The 26694-nt window shown below is 44.2% G+C and overlaps 1 protein-coding gene across 2 annotated transcripts in view; it reads right to left on the minus strand.

Moving 5' to 3' along the window:
* Positions 1–204: 204 nt before the first annotated feature.
* LRRTM4 (leucine rich repeat transmembrane neuronal 4) overlaps positions 205–26694 on the minus strand; it is an 882974-nt gene continuing 856484 nt past the window's right edge. For both annotated transcript variants that reach the window (XM_074981699.1, XM_074981700.1), the window contains one exon: positions 205–4043. In XM_074981699.1, coding sequence (XP_074837800.1) covers positions 3819–4043 — 225 coding nt within the window. In that variant the 3' untranslated portion in view covers positions 205–3818. The remainder of the gene's footprint in view (positions 4044–26694) is intronic.

Below are 26694 nucleotides of genomic sequence, written 5' to 3' on the forward strand. Positions count from 1 at the left end.
GAGAGCCTGATACCCACGCTCTTGAGTCACTGAAAACAGTGTTGCAGTTTTGACTGAATATGAACAGGATTTTGCACAGGGGGCGGCTGTTGTATTGCCAAGCCCAAGTGCCCCAAACTAATGTGCCAGATGCCAAAAAAAATATTAAGACTGGCTGGAAAAAAAAGCCACAAGGTTTAATTTAAAAATGAGGGTTCTTTTTATTGGGTTTTTGAGTCTTGAGAATGTACTTAGATCACATTTTCAAGCTCTTTCCTGCAACCATGAAATCTAGAAACTTACATTTTTTATAGGTTGAAAACTGTGATTATACTATATTCACATGACTGCAGGAGATGAGGCTGTAAGGAAAATATAAAAGATTGTGAAATTTATCATTAGAGCAGAAGAGCTGGCAATGCTGATTGTCTGAGGATTCAGCTCTGTTACACTCAGCATTTAAATAACACTTTATGTCCACAACACACTCTACAAACAATAACAAATTAATCTTCAGGATATACCCAGGAAGAAAGAAAGTTCAAAGCAAATTAGCAGGAATCCAACACACATGTAGAAGAGACAAAAGTAAAATGTTACACAGGCAACAAAACAGTCCGTTGGTATCCGCTTGCTTGGTGACTGCAGGATGCATAGGTAGATATTAGCTGCTCAGCGAGGAGCAGGAGAATCCTTAGTGCCAGAATGAATTCACATCAGTTAGCAGCAGCTTTCCATGTGACTGGAGTATGAAAAATGGCACAATTCAGAAAACATTGCAGTATTGACCAGTGATTCTCTCTAAGATGAGTGTTTGGGTGCCCAGCCAGGAGAGATTCAAATACTGCTCAGCTGATTGGCAGAACACCTGCAGCCAGCAGCATGTTTCTCTACTGGTGGTGCACATCCACACAAGCCTCAGTGAACATCATAAAATTTATTCAGCACATGGATGGAATAAATTAGACAAAACATTGTTGCCATCCCAGGCATTCAAAAACTATGAGCCCTCCCCCACCTCCAAATGATCTGATTGATTTTAAATGACAAGATTAAAGAAACAAAACAAAAATGCACTAATAGTCTTTTGGGGTTGTATTTATTTACTTTCTCTTCTTTAACTTGCAATGTTCACCTGAGTCACATGTTTAAGCTTTTCTTTGCACCCATGAAAGGTAAAAACTTTATTGAAAAAAAAAACATAAATAGAGATTCTGTGGTATACATGACTCCATGATCTGGGGCTTGAAGAAAACATCACATATGCTGGGAATTGGCTATACTGGATTCATTACTTTTTTAATAAAGAGAAACATGTGCTATTGATATTGCTAGGAGCAGGTTGACAAATACGCCACTGCTTTGAACTGGATCATAGCAGAATTACACGACTATGTGGCAAAGGCCATGAGAGATTTTCCTTTAGTAAGAGTAGGAGCCTGCACGTTTAAAGCAGAAGGCAGAGAGCTCTCTTCCAACTGTTGCTACAGAGCTCCAGGTATCAGTAATGAGAAGGGTGACAACCACATGAGCATAGTTAGCCATGGATTTCTTACAATCCATTTGTCCATAATGGATCTGATTGTATTCCCACTGAAGTCTACAGGAGGTCTGCTTTGCAGCTCAGTAAAATTTACTCCTGTTTAAAAAAGCGAACACGCAGTCAATATGCTATTTAAATCCCTCTTTAAGGCCAGATTTGAAGTCCACACAGTCGATAGGAGTACACAAGAACAGACTTAGTTGGTCAGGCCCATCTAGACCTGTATCCTGTCTCTGGAGACTGGCCAATGCTAGGTGCCCCAGAGGGCACGAAAGGAACACGTAATTATTAAGTGATCTATCCCTGTCATCAATGGGCTTTGGACCAGGGCTGTAAACTTGACTTGGAAGGCTTAAATGATGGACTTCTCTGGTGCTGACCCTTTATATAGGACTGAATTTCACTCTGATTTTTGTAGCCTGTGGGTCTTCAGGCTGGACAGTGTACCTTTTCTCATGATGTCCTTTATGCATGCTGCAACCTCTTCTTCAAGCCCCGTATTCTCTCCTCCTTTATATCCCTATCATACACCCACTCCTGGCATGCTGCCTACAGTGAACTGAGCTGACTTGCACATTTCCCTATTCACTTTCCACTAACCTCTGTCTGTCCCAAGACTGTAAGCTTTTCAGAGCAGGGAGTCATCCTTTCTTGAACGTCTGGAAGCCATCTAGCACATCAGAAGCATAAACAAAATCATTAAAAGTGATAGCAGACTCCTCATTCCATTCCAGAACAATGAACTGATTATAAGGTCAAGGGATCATCAGGGTCCTTTAGTCCGACTTCTGGCTGGCAACTTCTCCTACATTAGACCCTTAATTTAAGTCTGGACTAGTACATGCCTTTTCAGACAGACACCCAATCTTGACATAAGTGATGGAGATTCTTAGATAAGTTGCTCCAAGGGCTAATCACCCCTCATCTTATTTTCAGTTTTAATTTAGTTTAGCTTCTTGCAGCTATTGGATTTTTGTCTGCTTCATTAAAGAGACCTGTACTAACAGAACGTTCTCCACATGCAGGTGCTTCTAGACTATAATAAAAATCAGCTTTGAACGTTGTCTTAGATAAACTAAATAGCTTTAGCTTCTTGTGCATCAAGTTTTCCACGTCTCAAATCATTCTTGTATCTCTTTTCCAAGAGATAACAGGAAGCTTGGGTGGGATTCTTGCCTTAAAATCAGTTGAGTTACTGTGGAACATCTTCAGAAACCATTCAAATGTTAGCTTGGTTGTGTTTTTCCAGCCACAAAATAATATACTTATTTTTTCCAGCGCTTTTTTGTCCTTTTATTGATAAAAACTACACAAAAGCTAACTCATCATAATAATTAATTAAAAAACAAAACAAAACCAATGATGCACATTCTCCTGTTTTTTCGAGATTGTGCCAGCCATTGAGTTTCATTGAAATGCTCCTGCTTTATGAATTTCTTTCCAATCCATTTTGAGTGTATCATACCCCAAAGTCCATTATTGTTTGCCTATGCCATCGCTTGACAGGAAATGAGTGAACTGCTATTCCATCATGTTTCCCCATTTTAGAGCCCAGAGGGTAATTGTATTATCAACAATGAAGCACGATGAAGACAGTAGGAAAAAAAAAAAAAAGCACCATCCCATAGTGCACAGCATGTGTCTTGAATGTACATGCACCCAAGGTTTGTGTTTGTTCCTTTGTTCTGCTGTATTAATTGCCACCGTTCTTTTGGTTCAACACAAGCCGTAATGCCCATGTTCGGAGTTCAAAAATTAGCGCTTGACCCAGTGACCCCTCCCCGCCAAATAAAAATAAAATAGCCATTGTTTTGTTGTTTGTTTTAAAAAGAAAAGAAAAATCAATTTAAACAAAGCTTTTTAAGAATAATAAACACTTAATAAAGAAGCTATGACTGATCCATCTTACAACCTCCCACCTCCTTTTTACCTCTGGTTCTCCTTCTCAAGAGCCGTGCAATATAAAAAAATGAAATATATAAACAGAACTCTTAATCCATCCCTTTATGTAGCTAGAGTAAATCTATTTTTAATAAGAACTTCACAATCTCTCTTTAATATTTACAGCAAAGAGCTTGTTGGAAAGTTTTAAAGCAAAGAAAATCTTCGAGTTCTCAGCACTGTACTGCAAGATAGAATTTCCACACTTTTCTTTATCCTGAATCCTTTTGTTTGTGTTGGAACACTTGCAACTGGATGGTAGATTTTATTTTTCTTGTCCTGTTCTCTTCTGAGATTCAAGTCCCTCAAAAGAATTCCCTACCCCCACCCATCAGTGAAGACACCATCTCCATGATTAGTTTGGTATTCTCTCAATGTAAATGGCTGGAGCGGCTGAGCGCGCAATTGTAGCTATGAAGTTGTGGTCTCGACTGAGTTCCAGGTTGGTGGTCTCAGCGTGCTCCCCCCGGGAGATGGTGTCGTATGCCTTATTTACATGGAGAGGCTTGTGGGCTTGGCAGTATCCGATCACTGGTTGATCATAGCTGTAATAGGGCAAGGTCTTCATGGGGTGAGGGATCTACACAAGAAAAAGGAGAGACAAAAAGAGAGAAATATGTGAATGACTCGCTTAACTAGGTGTCTGCACAGCACCTACCACAACAGACTCTTTGATAGCTTGGCCTCTTGACGGTGCCACAATATAACTGTAAAAAACATAAACACCTTTCAGAGTTTCTCTGAGTGCCTCTCATGAAGGTCTGATTCTGCAGGACTTAGGGTGTAGCATTAAAGCTTAATCCTCATTAGAACAAGCAGGCCTATTTGAGTTTAATTGCTGTCAATGGGCCTACTTGTGGATGGAACACACAAATGTTGAGAGAGTTCAGCTGTGCCACAGACCTGTGCTGACCCGCTGTGGCAACGTGAATTTCATGATTTTGGAACTGCCCAGTTCCCATTTCGGCACCTGACTATATGGCCAGATTGTGCAAACTGCCCAGGATATTGAGCTTTTGAAAACCTGGCCATAAGGGTCACAGTGGGAACCAGGGAGGCTGACAGACTTGGGTTCGGTCCACGCTCCTGGAAGAGATGGGGCCTCAGACCAAATATGCAGGGCTGGGGCAGCCAGTCCACAGTATCACCTGCACTGCACCATGCCACACCCCCAAGCCCACTCCTCACTGCCAGCTGAAGCTCTGGAGCATACGTTTGAATTGCCAGACCCTAGCCAGTGGGGTCCTTCGCACCCCCCCCACACCTTGGTCGGCGGGCCTGATGGGAGCTGATGGATTCTGAGCCCCTTTTAGGGAATCTCACCCCGCTGTAGGTGCCTACATGGGAACGCAGGCCTTTTGAAAATGTCTCCCTCATTCTGGGTGTTGAAAATTTGAAAATCTGACCCTGCCTGAGTAAGTGCTACTTGGAAAACCAGGCCAACACATAGTAACAGAGAGGTAGCCATGTTAGTCTGTATCCTAACAAAATTAAAATGCAGTCCTGTAGCATCTTAAAGACTAACAAAATAATTTGTTAGGTGGCGAGCTTTCATGGGGCAGACCCACTTCTTCAGATGTGGAGACAATGCTGTACTGGAAATGTTGCTGAAAGTGAATTGGCATGATGATTATATAACACAGAGATTAAAAAAATTGCAATAAAAACTGATAATTCAGATACACAGAACAGAAGGCGGGAGTGGTGGGGGAGAGAGAGAGAGAACATTACTAACTGTAAATGTCCTGCCTGATATCACTATGAATATCAAAGATGGGGAAGCCAACACACGTGAACCAAAGTGCTCCATTGTGGTTTGTTCCATAGCTCTGAGTTTCTAGCCAAAGCTCACAGTTTTCTGCGGTTTCTCTCAGCTTAGGTATATGTACACTGAAGTGGGAGGTACAATTCTCATGTCAAAGAGATACATCTGTGCTAGCTCTGATTGAGTTAGCACACTAAAAATAGAAATGGCAGCTTAAGCATTAGGAGAGGACTAATAAAGATTGATAAAGAGAGCTCACCTGATGAGTTTTAACTGTGTAAAAATTTTCATGCAGAGAAAGATGCCTTTATTTGGGGGTGCTGTACCCTTGAACTGCATCCTCCCAGAGCTGAAGTGTTTCAGTATCTGCATTGCTCTGCAAGGGGGTATTTTCCCCAACTCTGTACCTTGTCTGGGGGATACCAGAAGATCTGGCCCAGGTGGACAGAGCAGTGGGGAGCTCCAGAGAGTCAGATGAGAATCAGTGGCATGATCAGCACACTGGGGAACAATCCAAAAGGGACTTCTGTGACTGCACCTCATCACAAGCTAGCTGCTCACAACCCCAAGGCTACAGTTCTATTTTTAGCACACTACCTCTCTGAAAGCTCGCCTGTGCATGTCTTCTCCAGCTGGAAAATTGCACTTTCCAGCTCCACGGTAGACACAGCTTCAGAATTTGACCAAAACGAACACAAGGGCAGATCCCTAGCTAATGCCAGTCAGCATATTTTCATTGGCTTCCAAGGAGCTGTGCCAGTCCACGCCAGCCACAGATCCAGCGCAATATGTGTAAAGTCTCTCTTCACATTACAAGGTCTATCCTGGATCCCATCTCTCCCTTTTATTTGAATTCCTTGCTAAGAATCTCACCACACTGGGGCATGACAAACAAAGCCACCCATTAAAACAATAACCCATACTTCTAAAAGTTAATCCTAAAAATTAAATATAATTAATAGCAAAACATCAAACACAAGTCTTTTCCTATTTGCCTTTGCAAATAATTTAATCAGCAGCAGGAGCTGAACTGATCAAACTGAAAAAATTAAATTAAAAAAAAAAAGTGCTCCTGGTGGTGGTGGTGGGGAATCTGCAGGAAAAACAAGTTACAGTTTATTGCAGAAGTGTGAGAAAAACTAAACTCATTAGGGCTGGAATATGCTATCTGCAATTCTATCCTGTAACACATACTTCTTTATATTCCCATTGAAGCTTTCAATAACAAGAAGACAGAGCTGGTTCATCATGAGTTTTCATTGTGTTGTGTTCTTCATCCAGACAGGTATGAAGAAAAAAGAAAAAGACCAATGAGATATTAATGCTAATTATAACTTCTGTTGACAAGTATCAGAGAGGTAGCCATGTTAGTCTGTTGCTTCGAGAACAACAAGAAGTCTTGTGGCACCTTATAGTCTAACAGATATTTTGCAGCATTACCTTTAGTGGGCAAGGACCCGCTTCATCAGATGCAGCTGATGAAGCGGGTCTTTGCCCACAAAAGCTTATGCTCCAAAATATCTGTAACTCTATAAGCTGCCACAAGACTTCTTGTTGTTCTTATAACTTCTGTTGAATAGTGACAGAGAGAAAGCCGAGCTAGTCTATATACTATCAAAACAAAAAAAGCAGACAAGTAGCATTTTAAAGACTAACAAAATAATTTATTAAGTGGTGACCTTCTATGGGACAGACCCACTTCTTCAGAGCATAGCCATGCCAGAACAGACTCAATATTTAAGGCACAGAGAACCAAAAAAGTAATCAAGGTTGACAAATCAGAAAAAAATTATTAAAGTGAGCAAATCAGAGAGAAGATGGGCAGAAGTCAAAAATTACATTAAGCCAAGTATGCAAAAGGGCCCCTATAATGACCCTGAAAATTCACATCTCGGTGCAAACCACATGTTAATATGTCGAATTTGAATATAAAAGAGAGTTCAGAAGCCTCTCTTTGCAGACTGTTGTGAAAATTCCTCTTCATTGAAACGCAAACCTTTAAGTCATTAACAGAATGGCCCACGCTATTAAAATGTTGACTGACCAGTTTGTGAATCCGGAGTGTTCTTATGTCTATTTTGTGCCCATTAATTCTTTGTCTGAGAGAGTTTGAAGTCTGTCCAATATACAAAGCAAAAACTGGTCAGTCAACATTTTAATGGAGTGTGCCATTCTGTTAATGACTGAAAAGTTTGTGTTTCAATGAAGAGGAATTTTCACAACAGTCTGCAAAGAGAGGCTTCTGAGCTCTCTTTTATATTCAAATTCGACATATTAACGTGGTTTGAACCGAGATGTGAATTTTCACGGTCATTATAGGGGCTCTTTTGCATACTTGGCTTAATCTAATTTTTGACTTCTACCCCCTTCTACCACTCTACTCTCTGATTTGCTCACCTTATAATTTTTTTCTGATTTGTCAACCTTGGTTACTTTTTTGGTTCTCTGTGCCTTAAATATTGAGTCTGTTCTGGTATGGCTATGGTGCGAAGAAGTGGGTCTGTCCCATGAAAGTTCATCACCTAATAAAATACTTTTTTAGTCTTTAAAGTGCTACTTGACTGCTTTTTTGGTTTTGATATACCTTCTGTTGCGTTAGAATGAACGTGATGCGCTGTACCTCAAAACCACACCTTGTAACCAGCATCCCCTTGAATTTTCCACCCTGGGCAGAGTGAATTTTCTTATGAGCAACAATGGGGAGGTGATGTGTGACGCATCCCCCTCATATTCCTCCACATAACAAAATTTGCATGGCGGGCTGGGATCAAGGGATTCTGAGTGGGGATGGGGGCTCATGCTTGGCACATAAGGTTGGTGTGCAGGAATGTGAGGGCTCCAACTGGTGGTGTGTGGTTCAAGGCTTGGACAGTGAGTTGAAGTGCAAGGGCTCTTGCTGGGTGTGCAGGCTCTGGGGTGGGGCTGGAGATGTGGGGTTTGGGGTACAGGATGGGGGTTACAGGTTTGGGGAGGGGCTCAGGGCTGGGATGCAGGGGGAGTACAGGCTCTTGGCGGGGGGTATGGACTTGGAGGTGAGATCAGGAGTGAGGGCTTTGGAAGGCAGAAGGGGGTTCAGTGCTTGGGGGAGCTCACAGTGGTGCAGAGTTGAGGTTCAGGTTTACCTGGGCAGCTCCCTGCTGGATTTGTCAAGGAGCAGTCTCTCTCCACCAGGCCCAGCAGCTTCAGGGACTGGGGAGAACCGTGTCTCCCTCCTGCAGCTCTGAGATCCTGTGTGGGGTTTAATGGAGAGAGTATTCCTGTCACCCCTCTACTCACCATTCACATGATTGGGATATCTTGCATGGCACACTTTGTATGAAATATTACATGAAAAGTCAAGATCTGCTGCAACTGCACATTCTGTCAAAATACACATATCATTAGTGCATATGAGGTATGAGATTTGCTGTATGACTGTTACTGAAATATGCTATAAGGGCGCTCGCGACCCACGAAGGACCCCTGCTTGGGAGGATGTTCAATGACCGCTAATCAGCAGGGCAATTGTAATCAGGGGATTTATAGGGCTGCCCAAGCACCACATAACGGGACCTATTCAACTTATGACTCAGACCACAGCAGTGGCATTGCTCAGTCCAGTAACTCAGCAAAGTCCACCAGGATACATCTGGGTAACTGTTTTCCAGGCACATGGGCTAAGGAGATAAGATGGGGGACAGTGGCAGCATGCCTGGACCTTTCTCCTTGCCCTCCAAAAATAATGAGACAATGAAAACGTCAGCTGATGAGACTGGTCCAGACCTGTGTACTAAGAACTGTAACAACCTGTGGGGTGAGAAAATTGCTTGAGCTCAATAAAGCCTAATGAAATAAAGTTAACGGTTTAGATTGTGGACTTAACTGTTCTTTGGTAATGAGCTCTTCTTTATTATGCCTACTACTTATAAGTGCTTAAACTCTCTCTCTCTTTGGTTTGTATTTTACCTAAAACAATGTATTTTGCTTGAAGTGCTTGAGAAATCTATTTGCAAAGGCTGGTGCACGTCTTCTCCACACTGAAGGAGGGGTGGACTGAGGAACACACTTACATTGGTCTGGCTTCTGAGCAGGGCAAGCTGGTACAGATCTGTGGTGCGAGGCTGTGGAGCTGGGACAGGGAGGATCCAGCTGGTACCTCTCTGGATGATTGATAAGTGGTTTGGCAGTATTCGTGTAATCTAACTGGATGCAAGGCTCCACATGCTGTTGAGTGGAATGATATGCGCACCTAGAGAGATTTGTGATTTGTCGCCAGCAAAGCATTGTGAATGACAGCCCAGAGTGGAGACCTCGTTCCCTCCCCAGTTCCATGTTGTACCTCAGGGATCCCGTCCCAGTGACTTTCTCCTGCATTCAGATGAAAAGCTAGTAGTTTTGGCCTTTTTCTCTACAGAATATTGGAGGGACTCCAAGACACTCCCAGTTGCTGCAATTCAGCTGAAAACTTTTCATCTTAAAAGCAATGTAAAAATCAAACTGCTCAGCAGACTTTGAAGGGACAACTGAGATTGCTTGTGTGCCAAATTCAGCCCTGGTGTCAGAAGATACAATTCACATTGAACTGGGATTTGCAACACTTTTCCAACAGTGTTTGAATATGTACATAGCCTTTAAGGCAGGCCTTTATGATATGATAAAAGCCAAGGACTATTCATTTTATTTAGATCTTTGTGATTGAGGTCCTGTGCTTTACAAGCAATAATAAAATATGTTATTAACCACCTTAGTCCTCCTGCCTACATCTTTATTTATTCATGCTTCTCCAAACAGGAGTTAAAAGACTCAGAACAACAACAATATCCTTATATGGTATTTCAATATGTTTTCCTTGTCAACCAATGTTCAGTACTTTTTCCAAACCATTCTTTCATTAGGATTCCTCTTCAGCAAAAAGGAACAGTGCTAGTTAAAGAAACAGCTTTGAATTGTCCTGTGATCCCACTGAGAACTCTTCCAGACTGAGGATTTTTGCAATGACATAGCTATACTGGTACAACAGTGTAGTTGTGCTGTACCCGTGTAAGAAGTGAATGAGCTAAGCTACAAATGAGCGGATTGTACCAATGCAGTCACTGATTCAAATATCTCCAGCATAAAGAAACTCTATGTTATTTTTTGAAGAAGAGAGCAATATAATACCACAGGAATTTGCATGACTGACTTCGGTATGCTGATGACCTGCACCATGCTTGCACACACAGAAGCCGACCTGCGAAGAACCCTAGACATTTTTGCAGCTGCCTACTGCAACCTGGGACAGGGAGGGTCTCCCTGAAACAATGGGAAAACAAAGGTGAGCACTCAACTGCACAAGCTACTCTTTGTACTCTCCAAATCACCATCAGCACAGAACCCCTCGCAAAACGTGGCCCATTTTCCGTAGGCTCGCAGCCACCTCTCTTCTGAACAGCCAGCACTGACAGAGAAATTGGTTGTAGGATCCTCTGTGTCAGCACATCCCTTGGAAGACAACTCAGATGGTCTTCAGTGACAGTGCTCTACACGCAAGCTCAGAGACCTTGGTTAACAAGACATTTGTCAGCCCCATGGTTGCAAGACCTACAGATAACATCTCAAGCAGCTGGAGTGGTTCCAACAGTGCTGCCTCAGGAAGAGTCACACGATCAGCTGGGCACACTATCACACCCCACTCACATCTGTGTTGTGTCTGCATCCAACATCAGCAGCACAGAGATACAGGACTTGAAATACCAAATCAACTGAGAGAAGAGTACCTGCTTCAGGAAGGGAGTGCCAGGCATAAGTACACAGTGGTCAGCCCAGTGAAGTCAGGGAAGGAGGACTTGCAGAGGGCAGCAGAAGTGCTTCAAAGACATATTGAAAGCACATCTTGAAAAGGGAGGCATGGACTTGATGACAGGTGAGGACATAAATGTGGCACAGAACAGAACACAGCAGTCATCACTCCATACACCAAGTCATAGCCCACGTTGAGGAGAACGGATGTGCTCAAGAAACGGAAAACAGCAAAGGAGAAGGGAAAAAAGGGGCACAACACTCCAGGCAACACCTGAACCTGCTCCAAGATTACATCTGTGCCTTCTGTGGGAGAATCTGTAGGGCACGACTTGTGCTCCTCAGCCACTTAAAACTCACCAATGAAATCCGTTGGCAGACCTCCTCCTCCCATAAAAGGCCAGGTTCCCGCTCATTTCTTTCATCCATGTGCAGAATAAATTTTGTTGTGTGCACTGAGACATGTGCACCAGCAATACAAACACATGCTGTCAGCTCTAGCCACACTGCTAATCAGCTGGGAGGAATCTGAATCTCTTCTGGGGAGCCGCCCAATTGCTCACCTTACAGAGAACACTGTGGTGGGAAGGATCTCCAAAGAGATTTATCCACATTCTTTACACTGACCAGGGATAGGAAAATATCTTAGTGCAAATGAGAATAAGGCCCATAAGTACTTTTGAGAGTATGGGCCTAATTGTGTAAACTGTCACTTCTACGGGCAGTCCCTACTGAGGTGACTAGATGTAGCACTATTCACGTTTAAGGAAAAGTTGGAAGGATCAGACCGTATTTTCAGCAATGTTGAATAGCATGGAGGAAACTGGTCATTTAAAAAATGAGCTGAAGTGATTAGATTCTCTATTTAAGTACTGTACGGGAACTTGATCTAAATTCCCATAGAGCTTTTGCTGAATTAATGTTATAAGCATCAAATTCAGTCTAATATCTCGCTTCATTAAAGAGTGGAAGGATTTATGGTTAAAGCAGTGGACTGAGATACAGGAGAGTTAGATTCAGTTTCTGGCTTCTGCCACCACCTTCCAATGTGATCATGAACAAATCACTTAATGTATCTTCACAGCTGTTCTCTTGCTGCAAATGGGGAAAATGCTAATGCCTACCTCCTCTCCTAGCGTATGTCTACATCACCCACGTCCCTGCACTGTCCCAACAGAGCTGGAGCTTGAACACCATAGTCACGCTTTATAGCTGGTGGAGAGGTCTCCCGATGACCCACACAACCCACGCCAAAGAGGGTGGTAGCTTTCCCACCAGCAGCCACGATTTGTCACAGGGTGGCACCTTGTGAATCTTTTCTTGACTAAAGTACAGACCACATGCTCTCTAGATCTACTTGACTAGTACCATGCTTTGTTCAACTCTTCCAGCCCAGCAGTGCCTAGTGCTGTTTAGATATTTACAAGTCCCAACCAATGTTCCCTCTGATCTTTTCTATCCATGTGTGGAATATTTTTCATGTGCACCGAAGCAGGAGTGACCGTGCACCACAAGTAGAAACAAAAAGCCTGGGTGTGGGCATTCTACTAATCAATTGGGTGACATTGGAATCTCTCCTGAGCAGCTGCACAAGCACATGGTTTACAGGGAACGCTGGTCCCACCAGCTCCTCCACTTGGATTTCAAGGAAGGGAGCAGTACTACTAACCAGCCCTGTCCTCCCTCCAGCCCTCCGTTTCCCCCTCTCCAGGGCTTCTTTACTCTCCACTCATCCCTTTCCAGCTCCTGGGGTTGCCTCCCCCTCTAATTAGTACTTCAGTTGTAGCTCTGCTTGTTAATTGATCCTCTGATTAGGCTCCAATTAACCTATACTGCTAGGGATTGAGTGACAGGGCTCTGAGTCAGCTTTTGACTCACACCCTGGTTACAGGCTTCTCAATTGCTACTGCAAAATAATAAATGACAATTTAAACATTCAAAGCACAAAGACCAGTTACTATAAATACTATATTAAACAGAATCAGGCCTAGCATTTCTGCAACACTTTGCATCTGAGGTTTTCAGAGTCCTTTACAAAGGAAGGCAACTATGTTATTCTCTATATTATTCTAAACTATTTTGCTCATCTTTAAAGTGCTACTTGACTGCTTTTTGTTTTGATAGCGTATAGACTAGCACAGCTCCCTCTCTGATGTTATTCTCAGTGTGCCGAAGAGTAAACTGAGGCACAGAGCCAATTCTTGAGGGTAAAGTAAAGACAAAAGCAGTAACAAAATTCTCATATCCTAGCTGGGCTATGTTATGTGTATTGCGCCATTCTGCCACCAGTAACAGCTGCGACTTAGACTACAAAAGTTTCTAAATTTGGCTTTGGAGCACAGTACATTATAATGAAGACAAAAGGTGCTTAGGAAGGAGTACAACACATACAGAGAATGCCTCTTCATTTTATGATCAATCACTATATCCCAGTCAGTCTTCGGCTAGGTAAAGTCATTCATTGTTACACTCCAGGACATCACAGTCCAGTAGAACCAGTCAGGCAGAGACATGGAATGATGGATGAGAAGGTATGTTAGCAATAGTTTCTAAATAAATTATTTCCTTTCTTAAAAGTTGTACAGTCTAATAATAATTTAGGTTTAAACTGATAGTTTATTTAATACAGGGAAATTAATATACCTTAAAGTGAAATATACTTCGATGTCCTTGAGATTTATAGATGACAACTCGTGTTTTTTTAATAAATCTTGGTAATCAAGAGGGATTATCTAAATTCATTTTCAAATGCTTTTGTATCAGGCCATATCCTGTCTCTGAAATGTTGCAGTAAATGAATGAGGTGCTATCTGTTCTCTGAAGAAAGCTTTGACTCTATCAACCAAAAAGCTTATTGTGTTAGAAGCACTAAGTGTTCAGTAAGTTTTTGAGCTAATGGACTGAATTAATTAGCTGGTATTAACTTCTAAAGTCTTCACCTCTGCAGTTCTTCCCATTAAACATTCTAAACATTGCAGTCTTAACAGCTGCCCACTTGAAACAAACATTTCATTACAAGCAAAATTTACATAAACCTGTATCTGAGGGATTAACATAAAAGATTCAGTGAGTGAAATTTAGGAATGTAAATCTTTCCTTTCAGAGTGAAATTAACATTGGAGAGGTTAATGGCTGACATCCTCATTGCTGAATAACAATTGCACTGAAAACAAGCACAACAAAGCTGAGTCTACCTGATGCCAAATGAAATTCAGGAGCCACATTAAATGCATGTCTTTCAAGGCTTCATGCTTATTCAGTTTTCTCCTCAGTGCTTAATAGTAGGCATCCTTCAGTCTCCATAGACTATGGATCGCGCCCTTTAAAGTTTCAATTGAGGACTTCATTTACAGCGTCTGTTGTGACTATAAAGACCCACACGAGAGTGACAGTCCTTGCTGCATCTCTTGCAGATGTAGTGGGTGTCTGGCAAGTCCTTATTGTGCTTTCTGTGAGCTCGCTTCTCCTCTGCTAGCTGTCTGATCTTCAACTCGCCCTTCTGAAGGCCCTTGTGTAACCCCTGCCTCCATCTGCTGCGGTCGTCTGCTAGATCTTCCCAGTTGTCCAGCTCGATGTCTACCTCTCTGAGGTCTCTCTTGCAGACATCTTTGTAACGCAACTGGGGGCGTCCGGCAGGTCTTTTGCCAGAGGCTAGCTCACCATACAGGATGTCTTTTGGAATCCTTCCATCGTTCATCCTGTGGACGTGGCCAAGCCAGCGGAGTCGACGCTGCCTGAGGAGGGTGTGCATGGTTGGGATTCCAGCTTGCTCGAGGACGGCGGTGTTGGTCACTCTGTCCTTCCATGATATTCCAAGGATGTGCCTGAGGCAGCGCAAGTGGAAGATGTTCAGCCTGTTTTCCTGGCGGGCATACAGGGTCCAAGTCTTGCTGCCATAAAGGAGGGTGCTGAGGATGCAGGCTCTGTAGACTTGCAATTTGGTGTGAGTGTACAGCTTGCTGTTCTTCCACACTCTCTTGCTGAGTCTGGACAGAGTTGTGGCCGCTTTTCCGATCCTCCTATTTAGCTCAGTGTCCAACGACAGGGTGTCAGTGATGGTGGACCCTAGGTAAACGAACTCGTGACGACCTCTAACGTATAGTTGTCAATGCTGATTGATGGGGATTCAGCAACATCCTGACCGAGTACGTTCGTCTTCTTTAGGCTGATGGTAAGCCCAAAGTCCTTGCACGCTTTGGAGAACCGATCCAGCAGCTTTTGAAGCTGGTCTTCTGTGTGAGACACTACAGCAGCATCGTCCGCGAACAGCATGTCTCTGATGAGGACTTCTCGCACCTTAGACTTAGCTTTCAGCCTTGCAAGGTTAAACAGTTTCCCATTGGATCTTGTGTGCAGCAAGATGCCCTCTGTTGAAGATCCAAAGACATGCTTCAGGAGGAGTGCGAAGAAGATCCCGAACAATGTCGGAGCAAGCACGCATCCTTGTTTGACACCGCTCCTGATTCTGAAAGCATCCGATAATGCGCCATCATATTGGATGGTTCCTCTCATGTTTTCGTGGAACGACTGGATCATCTTGAGTAAGCGTGGAGGACAGCCTATCTTGTGGAGCAGTCTGAATAGACCATCCCTGCTGACCAAGTCAAAAGCCTTGGTCAAGTCGATGAAGGCTATGTAGAGTGGCTTTCTCTGCTCCCTGCACTTCTCCTGCAGCTGCCTTAGAGAGAAGACCATATCAACGATAGACCTCTCTGCGCGGAATCCGCACTGCGATTCGGCATACACCCTCTCAGCAATCTTCTGGAGTCTGCCAAGGATGACGCGAGCGAACAGTTTACCAGTGACGCTTAGGAGGGAGATTCCACGGTAGTTGTTGCAGTCGCTTCTGTCTCCTTTGTTCTTATACAACGTTACAATGTTAGCATCGCGCATATCCTGTGGAACCTCACCCTCTTTCCAGCACAGGCACAGTAGCTCATACAGGGGTTCCAGGAGTGTGTCCGTGGCACATTTGATTACCTCTGGTGGTATACCATCCTGTCCAGGGGTCTTTCCAGCTGCAATGCTGTCAATGGCTGTCTTCAGTTCATCCACAGTCGGCTCTTGGTCCAGTTCGTCCATTACTGGTAGGAGCTCGACGGCATCGAGGGCTGCGTCAACCACAACATTCTCGCGTGAGTACAGCTCAGAGTAGTGCTCAACCCAGCGCTCCATCTGTTTGGCTTTGTCAGCGATGACTTCACCAGATTTGGATTTCAGAGGTGCCATCTTGTTCTGGGTGGGTCCTAATACCTTCTTCATACCCTCATACATTCCTCTGAGATTACCAAAGTCGGCACAGGTCTGAATGCTGCTGCATAGCTGGAGCCAGTGGTTGTTGGCACAGCGCCTGGCTGTCTGCTGTACTGTTCTTCTGGCCTCTCTAAGTGCTTGCTGGGTACTCTGGCTTGGTGAGCATTTGTACTCCAGGAGTGCAGCGTGCTTCTTTTTGATGACTGGAATCACCTCATCAGAGTTAGCTTCGAACCAGTCGTTCGTGTTTCTAGCTCTTCTTCCAAACACTGACAAGGCCGTGTTGTAAACTGTATCCCTCAAATGTTGCCATTTGGATGTCGCATCGACGCCCCCAGGGCCGCTGCGCAGATTTTCCTGGAGGGTCTCTCTGAACTTTTCAGCTTTCTCCAAGTTTGCTGTCTTTCTGGCGTCAATGCGGGGCCTTCCAGCAGGTTTAGAGCGGTACAGCTTCTTGGGTTTCAGCTTGAGCTTGGAGCAAACTAGCGAGTGATCTGTATCACAGTCAGCACTATGATAGCTGCGTGTCAGAAGGACGTTTTTGAGGTTATTACGCCTAGTGATGACCACGTCTAGTTGATGCCAGTGCTTCGAGCGTGGGTGTCTCCACGACACTCTGTGCTGTGGCTTTGTTTGGAAGAATGTGTTTGTGATGCACAGATTGTGGTACATGCACAGTTCAAGGAGACGCTGTCCATTGTCATTCATTTTTCCCACACCGAAGTGTCCTAAGCAGGAAGGCCATGAGGCCCAATCAGCTCCAACTCTTGCATTGAAGTCACCCAAGATGTACAGTTGTTCACGAGCAGGTATTTGCGCTACAGCAGCACTAAGCACGTCGTAGAACTTGTCTTTTACTTCTGGTGTGGCGTACAGGGTTGGGGCATAAGCGCTGATCAGGTGGACAGGACCGGCGCAAGTTTGAAGCGTGATCCGAAGAAGTCTTTCTGATCCGCCCATCACTAAATCCACCATTTGTAGAAGAGTGTTTCTGACAGCAAAGCCAACACCATGCTCTCTGGGTTCTTCTTGGGCTTTGCCGTGCCAGAAAAAGGTGTAGTCCTTTTCCTTTAGAGATCCCGAATCTGCGAGTCGCGTCTCTTGCAATGCAGCGATATCAACTCCAAGCCTGTTCAGTTCCTCGTTGATGACAGCAGTCTTGCGGGTGTCACTGATGGCCTGAAGATCTTCAGTCAAGCCGGTCAGCATGGTCCGCACATTCCAGCAAGCAAGCTTGAATTGTTGATGTTTCTCATTTCTTGTTGATTTTCTTATTGGTTTGCCTGGTGCCCAAATTTCAGTCACTCAGTGCTTAATAACGAGCCTGATTCTCCACTCAGTTGGTCTCCAGTTCATCTGAGCATGGAAGGCTATGTCTACGTTATCAATTTTTGTCAACAAAAATTAGGTCAACACCCAAAAGCTGACTTAATAAAAAACACCTGAAGATGCTTTCGCTCACTCCCTCTTCCCACAGTTCATGTCCACACAGAGTGCACCATCATGGACAGTGGGAGAACTGCACTGTGGACATGTATCCCACAGCACAGCATCACGGGAGGGCAGAGCTGATCCCTGTGCATCTAGGAGTTCCCTCCATGTTCTCCCACAGACACTATAATTTCTGGGAGCAGCACCATGAGTAGCTCTGAGAGCCGGGATGATGGATGGAAAAGGATGCAAGTGGGCATGAGCCATGTGACCACCTCTCTCCTCATGTGACTGTTCCCTGCACCACCCAGGGGACCCCCAAGACACTGTCCACTCCACCCCTACTCACTTGTTTCCCCAAGCCCTCTCCCCAGTGATGCAGCCCAGGAGAATAGCAGAGGTCTGTCACCCACAAAAGGGATGAGGCCCACCCGCCCCATACTCACTGCTGGAGGTCAAGAGAAGTGGCGCAAGCCAGCTGCTGCCCATGTCACTCTGCTTCCCACCAGGAAGTGCAGGGGGCAGTCCTGCACCTCACCTGAGTGATGTACTGGCATCTGGGGAGCAGAGCTGCATTGCTCTTCTTCCTGCCCCCCAGCTGTTGCTGGTGGGTGATGAGGGCTCAACCTCTGCTGTTTCGCCCTCCAGTCCCACAGGCCATCCAGAGGTTCTGGCCCCTTGCCCCTCCCATCAATGATGTTTGCAGTGCAGACAAAGCCCTAAGCAGATATTTAAGTTCTCCCCTATTCAGCCAAGCACTTAAGCATGTGGTGAAGAGCTCTGATGAGTAGTAGCAAGGGACTGCAGAATTTGGAAGCTGCAATGTGACTTTAGCCAGAAATAATGCCCAGTTTTGGTGAGAAAAAGCTTCTGCCCCTACAAGAGACTTTATTCTTTTCCTCTTCCTTTATTGTCCCACCAGAGCAAGTGTGGACACGGCTGTTTGTTTTGTCAACAGAATCAGCTTTTGCCAGTACCTCCCAATGCCTTCCTTGATAGCTTTGCTCAGTATTTTGATCTCTGCTGCCCTGCAGGAATGCACCCCTCTCCTTCCAACCCTCTGGGAAGCATCAGCTCCAAGGAAAGAGAAAATCATCAGCGTGCTCCTGCTCTGCCCTGTACCAGCAACACAGAGATGACACAACTGTTGAAATGCAGTTACCCTTGGCAAAGAGCTGCTAAAACAGAATACAAAATCAGGACCAGTAGTTTTGCTTACCTACCTCACAGGGCTGCCAAGAGGGTGAAATAACTAACACGTGAAGTGCTCTGCTGAAAAGCACACGATGTCAGTGCTGCTGGTCTAATGAGAAAAGGCTTATACAATTTTTTTTTTGTAATGGCCAGAATTCAATCTGGGGTTACTCTTCCTACAGCCAGTGCCATTTATAGTTAGCTATTTACCTGTCACAGCAGTAACATTTACTCCTCCCTGTGCTGGTTGCCATTCTGAAGGGAAAATGTATGGCTGGAGGGGTAAAAAGTTCATTGTTGTCACACAACCAACAAAAATAAGAAATTTAATCTTCACTTTTACCAGGTATCCCACGTACAGGTTTTAGGGCCTGCGGCTGTGCCACTGAACTCAATGAGCATGTTCTCCTTTGCTTTAGTGGGATTTGGACTGGAACCTTACTGAATAGTCACAAGATATTATTATTGTGACCCATGCTGTTTTCCTTCCTCTTGTCGTATATTTCCCACACTCGATTCTGCAAAGTGGGGGCGGAAGAATCCCAAGCATTGTTACAGGCTGGGGACTGACTGGCTCAGCAGCAGTATGATCGAAAGGGACCTAGGGGTTATGGTGGATGAAAGGCTGGATATGAGTATACAGTGTGCCCTTGTAGCCAAGAAGGCTAACGGCATACTAGGGTGCATTAGGAGGAGCATTTTGAGCAGATCTAGAGAAGTAATTCCTCTTTATTCGGCACTGGTGAGGCCACATCTTGAATATTGTGTCCAGTTTTGGGCCTCCCAGTATAAAAAGGATGTGGATTTGCTGGAGCAGGTTCAGCGAAGGGCAACAAAAATGATTAAGGGTCTGGAGCACAAGACCTATGAGGATAGGCTGAGGGATTTGGGCTTGTTTAGTTTACAGAAGAGAAGACTTAGAGGTGATTTAATAGCAGCCTTCAACTTTTCGAAGGGGAGCTGTAAAAAGGAGGGTGAGAAATTGTTCTCAGTGGTGTCAGATGGCAGAACAAGGAGTAATGGTCTGAAGTTGAAGAGGGAGAGGTGTAGGTTAGATATTAGGAAAAACTACTTCACCAGGAGGGTGGTGAAGCATTGGAATGCGTTGCCTAGAGAGGTGGTGGATTCTCCATCCCTTGAGGTTTTTAAGTCCCGGCTGGACAAGGTCCTGGCTGGGATGACTTAGTGGGGGTTGATCTTGCTTGAAGCACGGGGCTGGACTACATGACCTCCTGAGGTCCCTTCCAGCCCTGTGATCCTGTGGTGCTAGCCTGAGACCTGGAGGCGCACTTTTAAGTGATTCTCCTCTCTTTCGGGGTGGAGAATTACTTGGGGTTGGTCCTGCTCTGAGCAGGGAGTTGGAGAAGATAAGCTCCTGATGTCTCTTGCAACCCTAATCTTTTAAGAGTTTAAGTCCCTTCCCTTCCACGGACGTCTTGTGTGATCTTGGAGAGGTCATCTAATTTCTCTGTATGTAAGTTCTACCATCTGTGAAACAGGGAAACTGGAGTTTTCCTTCCCCACAGGGACATTGTGTGGATCAATACACTAAGGATAGCTGGGCATGCATAAATTACATTGCTGGGGACAACAGAAGTTACTTACAACAGATATCAGACAGGTAGCCATATTAGTCTGTATCTTTGAGAACAGGGCCTTTTCTTGTCATATCTGGCCCTCCCTTTTACTGGGACCCCACTCTTTAAATACCCCTCTGAAACCACCCCCCCACTCATGCATCTGATGAAGCGGGTCTTTGCCCATGAAAATTTATGCTCCAAAACATCTGTTAGTCTATAAGGTGCCACAGGACTTCTTGTTGTTCTTACAACAGATAAGTTATACCTTTCATGCAAATCAATCCCATTGAAATGTCTCAATTTGTGCATCCCAAATCACAATTCACTTTAGAAAAGTATATTGACTACATTATAACTTAAGAATTTCCAAAACTGTTTGCTCATGTCTCTAAATTAGGGAAAAAAAACCCAACAAAAAATGTTCCCAGACCTGGCCTTGTCACTCAGGTGGAATAGTTCAATTAGCTGAGTTTTCTTCTCCAGAAAAGAAAAATACAGCATGAACATTCTCACCTAGGTGAGTCCTCTGGTTGTCTGCACAATAATGCTTTGCAATTAAAATAAACCCAATTTACACTGAAATACCTGTTCAGGAAACCAGTTATCTAAGGGCACTTGTTGAACAAACTGCATTAACTTACATGTAACTTCAAAGGTTATCCAGACTTCCTGAATGCAGGCAAATCGTAATTATGGAGGTAATATGATTTCATTTGCACTAATATTTAATCTCTGAACACAATGGTTTTGTTACTGAATTAACATGTCTGCTGTTTCATCTAACTCAGAGTATGTTTTACACTGTATATCACAAAGTAAAAAATAATAACGATACGAAGTTGCAGTTTTAGGATCAGCAGAACACATACCTTCAAGTTAAAGATAAATTGACTAGATACATTAGCCAGATAACTGATTAATACAAATTGTAATGAATTTCATTGCTCTGGAAAGATGATGAGTTGAGAGCCCTGGAAACTCACTTTGGAACTGATTTAGGGAAGCACTTAGTCACGTGCTTAATTTTAAACATCTACTTAAGACCCATTAAAGGAAATGGAACTTGATAGAATAATAGAGTTATAGAAATGTAGGGTGGGAAAAGGACCATGTAAAGTCAGCGAGTCCACTCCCGTGTGCTATGGCCAAGTTACGGAGTGTTCCGGACGAGGGAGTGCTGGATGCAGAGGTTCAACCTGTACTGGCGCACACTGGCAGTGCTGTGGAAGCTTTCACCCATTCTGTGGGGAAACTGGGTATACCTAGAGCACATCAACGTGAACAATTAGTCCCATTTCAAAGAGCTCTAGCTCAGAGCACTCCACTAAACGGTTAACGTGCATCAGCAGCTGCACACAGCCAGCTAAAGTGCAGCAGGTCAACTGCACTGTAACATCTCAGCCTACTGCAGTCTAATTGTTCTTGTAGACAAGCCCTAGACCATGCTTCATGCCTAACGGAATTTGTTCTTTCCAGAGGCAGGTCCCAGTTTCCCCACAGAATGCGTGCAAGCTTCCACAGCACTGCCAGCGTGCGCCAGTACAGGTTGCACCTCTGTAATCCAGCACACTCCGTAACCTGGCACGGTTGTAGTTAGCCAGACAACCACTCACCATGGGTGTGGCCAAGTTCCCCATGGTTCCATCAAGTTTGTTTCCAGTCACCAGCCCTGGTGCTCTGTGCTCTGTGCTATTCTTTCGCTGGAATTTACCCCTAAAATGTCTTCGCAGAGCCCTGTAAGCAGTGGAAGCGCTGGTAAAGAAAATATTGACCTCCCATCGTCCAGCAAATTCTCTTGTCCAGCCCTGGTCAGGTCCCAGGGTGCCGGATGAAAGAAGTTCAACCTGCAGCGATCTGAAAGGCCAGTGCAGGTGAAAGAGTAATTTGGGTACTTGACCAAACCCACTGAAGTCAATGGAAATATTCTGATCGATTTCAGTGGGCTTTGGAACAAGCCCTTTGTCTCCAGCTCTCAGCCCTTGTTAGCCTTTCTGTAGTCTGCCAACTGCCAGGAACCACCATATCATCAGCAACCTTACATTCCAAGAGTAAGGCACATTTCTTTGACCGTGCCTTTGCTAATATATGCAAAACGCACAGCTACATATTACAGCATGTTAAATTACATAAACTCATGCACACCTACACCAAGACCCCATTTTCTGTTATAGCAAACAAAATAACCAAAATAGTTTTCAACTCTACTCCCTCATCAGATTTCACTGATATCTCCTGCAGAAATACTCCTTTGAATTCTTAAAAAAACCTCCATTTTATTTTTTTAAAAAATGCAATGAAAAATTCTGCATTTTCAAGGAAAATCTCTTTCAAGGAAAATCTCTCATCCAAGCGGATGTGCATGAATTTGGAATAAGTCTCAGGCAAACTGCTCAACTTCAGTTTTATCAGACCTGCTGTTCTGGAAAATCTTTTCCACCAAACCAGACAATCCCCCTAGATTGGCCAAGATTCACAAATGCAGGCAAAACTTTGGCTGAGTCTAGAACAACCCCAGATTAAGCTCAGAGCACTGAACACAGTTCATCTCATAGGATAAAGGGGTCTTTGATTTTCTTCATCAATCTACTGCAATTTCTTGTTCATATTCTACCCCATGCCAGAAAGAAACCATCTCCTAGCCTCCTTTATCCACTTCCCACCTAGTATGTCAGCAGCCTATATAACTTTACAGGGAAAGAACACGGGCAAGAAGAAACCCATAGAAGTTGGGCCTAACTAAGATGCTCTCATGAAACTCAGCCTTACCTGAAAGATGGTGTGAGAAGTCTTTGGGAGAGAAAAGTGCTCAGAACCCTGCCTGTGGTATTCAGCAGCCTGCAAGGTCGGACAGTGCTCTCTCAGCTTACACAAACCAAAACTGCTGCAGAGCCCTCAGAGTGTAGTGAGAGAGTTGTCAGGCAGAGAATCACCAAGTCTGCACCTGTTGGTTTTCCCAAGGAAAATGAGGACAGGGAGTAGAGCAGGCTGTAGGGTCGACATCTTCGGAGGGGTATCCCCTTGTCTCCATCAAAAAGGGAAAATCTTTGTTTGGGTGCGCACTGGGAAACTGCTAATAACCCACAGCTTTAAATACTGTACAAAGCAAACTTCCTCTCCCTTTTTTCCACTTTCCCTTCTGGAACTTGATGCATCTTTTACTTATTAATATCAATGTTCAATTTTCCAATTGGATCATTTCTCCATCCTTTTCTGTTTACCTACTTCCCCTTGTATTTTTAATTTTTTTTTTCCATTTTCTGACCTACTTTGCCCCATCTGCATTTAGCCCCATGTAAGTTAAAATCCCATGAGCTGATATGCCTGTATGCTGTCCTGCACTGATGTGGCTTCCTGTCAGATGCAGCAGCATCAATATAATTATCTATTCTAATGGATCAGCTTGCAAAATCAGGGTTGTCATGCCACTTCCTCTCTCCCCAGTCCTGGTGGAATGAGACCAAGTCTTGCAACCTTCCACATCCAGGTGCTCAGAAGAAGCTGGGGGAAGAACAAGTGTCAGAGTGAATTTGCACGTTTCACCTTTCAAATGCAAATGAGCTGAAAAGGGCAGTGAACAGCATGTGCTATGGATACCTTCCCAGCCAGCACAAAGGACTGAACAAGGACCTCTCAGGCCAAATGCAGATCTACTGCATCTCCTAAGGAGCCAGGTGACTGTGTTGTTGTATCAGACTCATATCTTCTAAGGGCTGGAAACACAACCACAATGGCTGGTTCTTCACACATGCAATTGTGATGGTGATTAAATATGTTACTTTAAAACAATTTGATTTTTCTTTCATTACATTGTTTCAGAATACAACTGAGGAACTCTCTCTCTTACTTGACCACAACAGTGCCTGCCCCTTTAAATACAAAACTTCCCCTGGATTATTTAATTGGACACACTACTCCCAGTTATAAAAGGCAAGTATCAGAGGAGTAGCCGAGTTTGTCTGTATCTTCAAAATTTCCTGTGGCACCTTACAGAACAACAAATATGTTTTGGAGCATAAGCTTTCTGACACAGAGGGTCTTCACCCATGAAAGCTTATGGTCCAAAATATCTACTACTCTATAAGGTGCCACAGGACTTCTTGCTGTGGTTACGGTAGGGGCAGTCATGCACACCCTACTTTTCTGTCTGTATGCAGATTTCATTTTTCAGTCGTGAAATGGTGAAATGGTTTTCCTATAGAAAACTACTGGAGAAGAGAAAATCTTTTAAACCGTGTTACTGCTCCTTGGAAAAGTATTTCTTTTAAATTGCTTTGTATTTATTTTATGAAGTAACTTCTTCTAGAAGAGGGGCTATGGTGGCACTTTGGGATATGCTGATGCGGTGCTTACATGAATATGCAGCACCTCATAAGCATAATGGCAGCCGCACGTGCTTCAAAACTTCTGGTTTCAAAACACAGCTGTCTGTGGAGCCAGGGGACCTTTCAAAATGGCCCCGATTTCAAAAGCTCCTTATTCCCAAAAGCAGATGGGAAAAACCATTTCACTTACTGACTGAAAAATGAAATCTGCATGCAGACAGGAAGGTAGGGTGTGCATGGCTGTCCCTACCGTAACTGAAAGGAGGAGCTAGTATGGCCAACAAGCATAATTTATGAAAGAGCCTTACAAATTTAAAGGGATAAAAAGGTAATGTTTTCAACAGCATCTAAGTTACTTAGGGCTTGTCTACATTTACTGGGAGATTCTTGCTCGATCCCTTGGGGATAGATTTACAAGGTCTAGTGAAGACCAGCTAAACTGACGGCAAATCGTTTTGTTGACTTCTGTTACTGCACTAGAATGAGAAGTGTAAGGGAAGTCAGCGGGAGAGTTTCTCCTACTGACTCACCACACTGGAGACCCCATCATAAATCAACCTAAGGTATGTCAACTGCAGCTGGAAGCGGGTGTTTGCCCACGAAAGCTTATGTTCCAAAATATCTGTTAGCCTATAAGGTGCCACAAGACTTCTTGTTGAACTCCGGCTATAGTTTTCAATAGGAGGATATTCATAAATGGGGTCAACTTTGCCCTGTTGTGTAGACTAGCCATTAGAGCCACTAGATTTTCCATGGTATTAAGATGCAGATAGGCTCCTAATACTTTTGAGGATCTAGCCTAGGCACTAATGGGAGTTAAGTAGAAAATTGCATTAGGCATCTCTATCAGAGGCAGGCAGAAAGCACAGGGGCCAGATGCAGTTTGCCAAGGCTAGTCGTTGTGGGCCGCCAGATGCTCTATTCACCTGTGAACTACAGCCAATGGGAGCTGAGAGTGGCCATACCTGAAGATGCAGAGGTAAATAAATCATCTGGTGGCCTGCCACAGGCTAACCTTGATGAACTATGTCCAGCCCACAGGCTGCTTATTGCCCATCTCTGATCTATCTAAATCTTTAGGCTCAAACACACACACACGCCCCATTGAAAATCTGGCCTACATGGCCCAAAGGACTTTGGGGCCAAATTTTTAAAAGCTCAGCATCATTTTCCATTCAGATGCCAAAATATTTGGCAGATGCTCAGGAACTCAGTGTGTTGGCTCCTTTTGACAATCTGGCTGTCAATGCTGCAATCGGAGCAGTGGGGTGCTGAGTGCTTGAGCGCAGCTGGCTCTTACTTTCGGGCCTAATCTGAGCCTAAACTGTTCTGGAAATGTGGCCATGTGCTCTTAAATGCTAAAGACCAGATTCTCAAAAGATATTTAGGCTCCTGAAGATGTCGATAGGCACCTAGTGGGATTTTCAAAAGCTCCTAAGCAAGACATTTTTGAATATCCCCTAGGCACCTGCCTGCACCTTTAGGAACCAAAATCCCACTGTGACATTCTGCAGTCTCAACTGTTGGACTGCTGCGTCCCTCTCACTCTGCAGTGCTTTGCAAAAGCTCTACTGAGCAATAACAGCCCCACCAGGGAGCACAGAGTCAGGTGCCCCTCCCTTTCTTTGCCCAGGGGCCTGGCATGTCTCTTAGCTTGCCTGGCCTCAGGCATGGAAGTGACAGTGAACATGCCTGGAGGTCCCAATGGGAGGTAGAGTTCTCTCAAGTTATGTGTGAGGAGACTGAATAAACTGCCTGGCCTACAGTGGTCCATCTGTAATGACTACTGTAATGGCAGAACCAGAAAATCTGAGCACAGCTGCTAGTTAGTCTTATGCACGCCAGGTTGCCAACCCTCCAGGATTGTCCTGGAATCTCCAGGAATTAAACATTTTTTTTTAAATTAAAGAATGTCATATGATGAAACCT

Source organism: Carettochelys insculpta, chromosome 31, assembly GCF_033958435.1.
Source record: "Carettochelys insculpta isolate YL-2023 chromosome 31, ASM3395843v1, whole genome shotgun sequence".
Classification (NCBI taxonomy): domain Eukaryota; kingdom Metazoa; phylum Chordata; order Testudines; family Carettochelyidae; genus Carettochelys; species Carettochelys insculpta.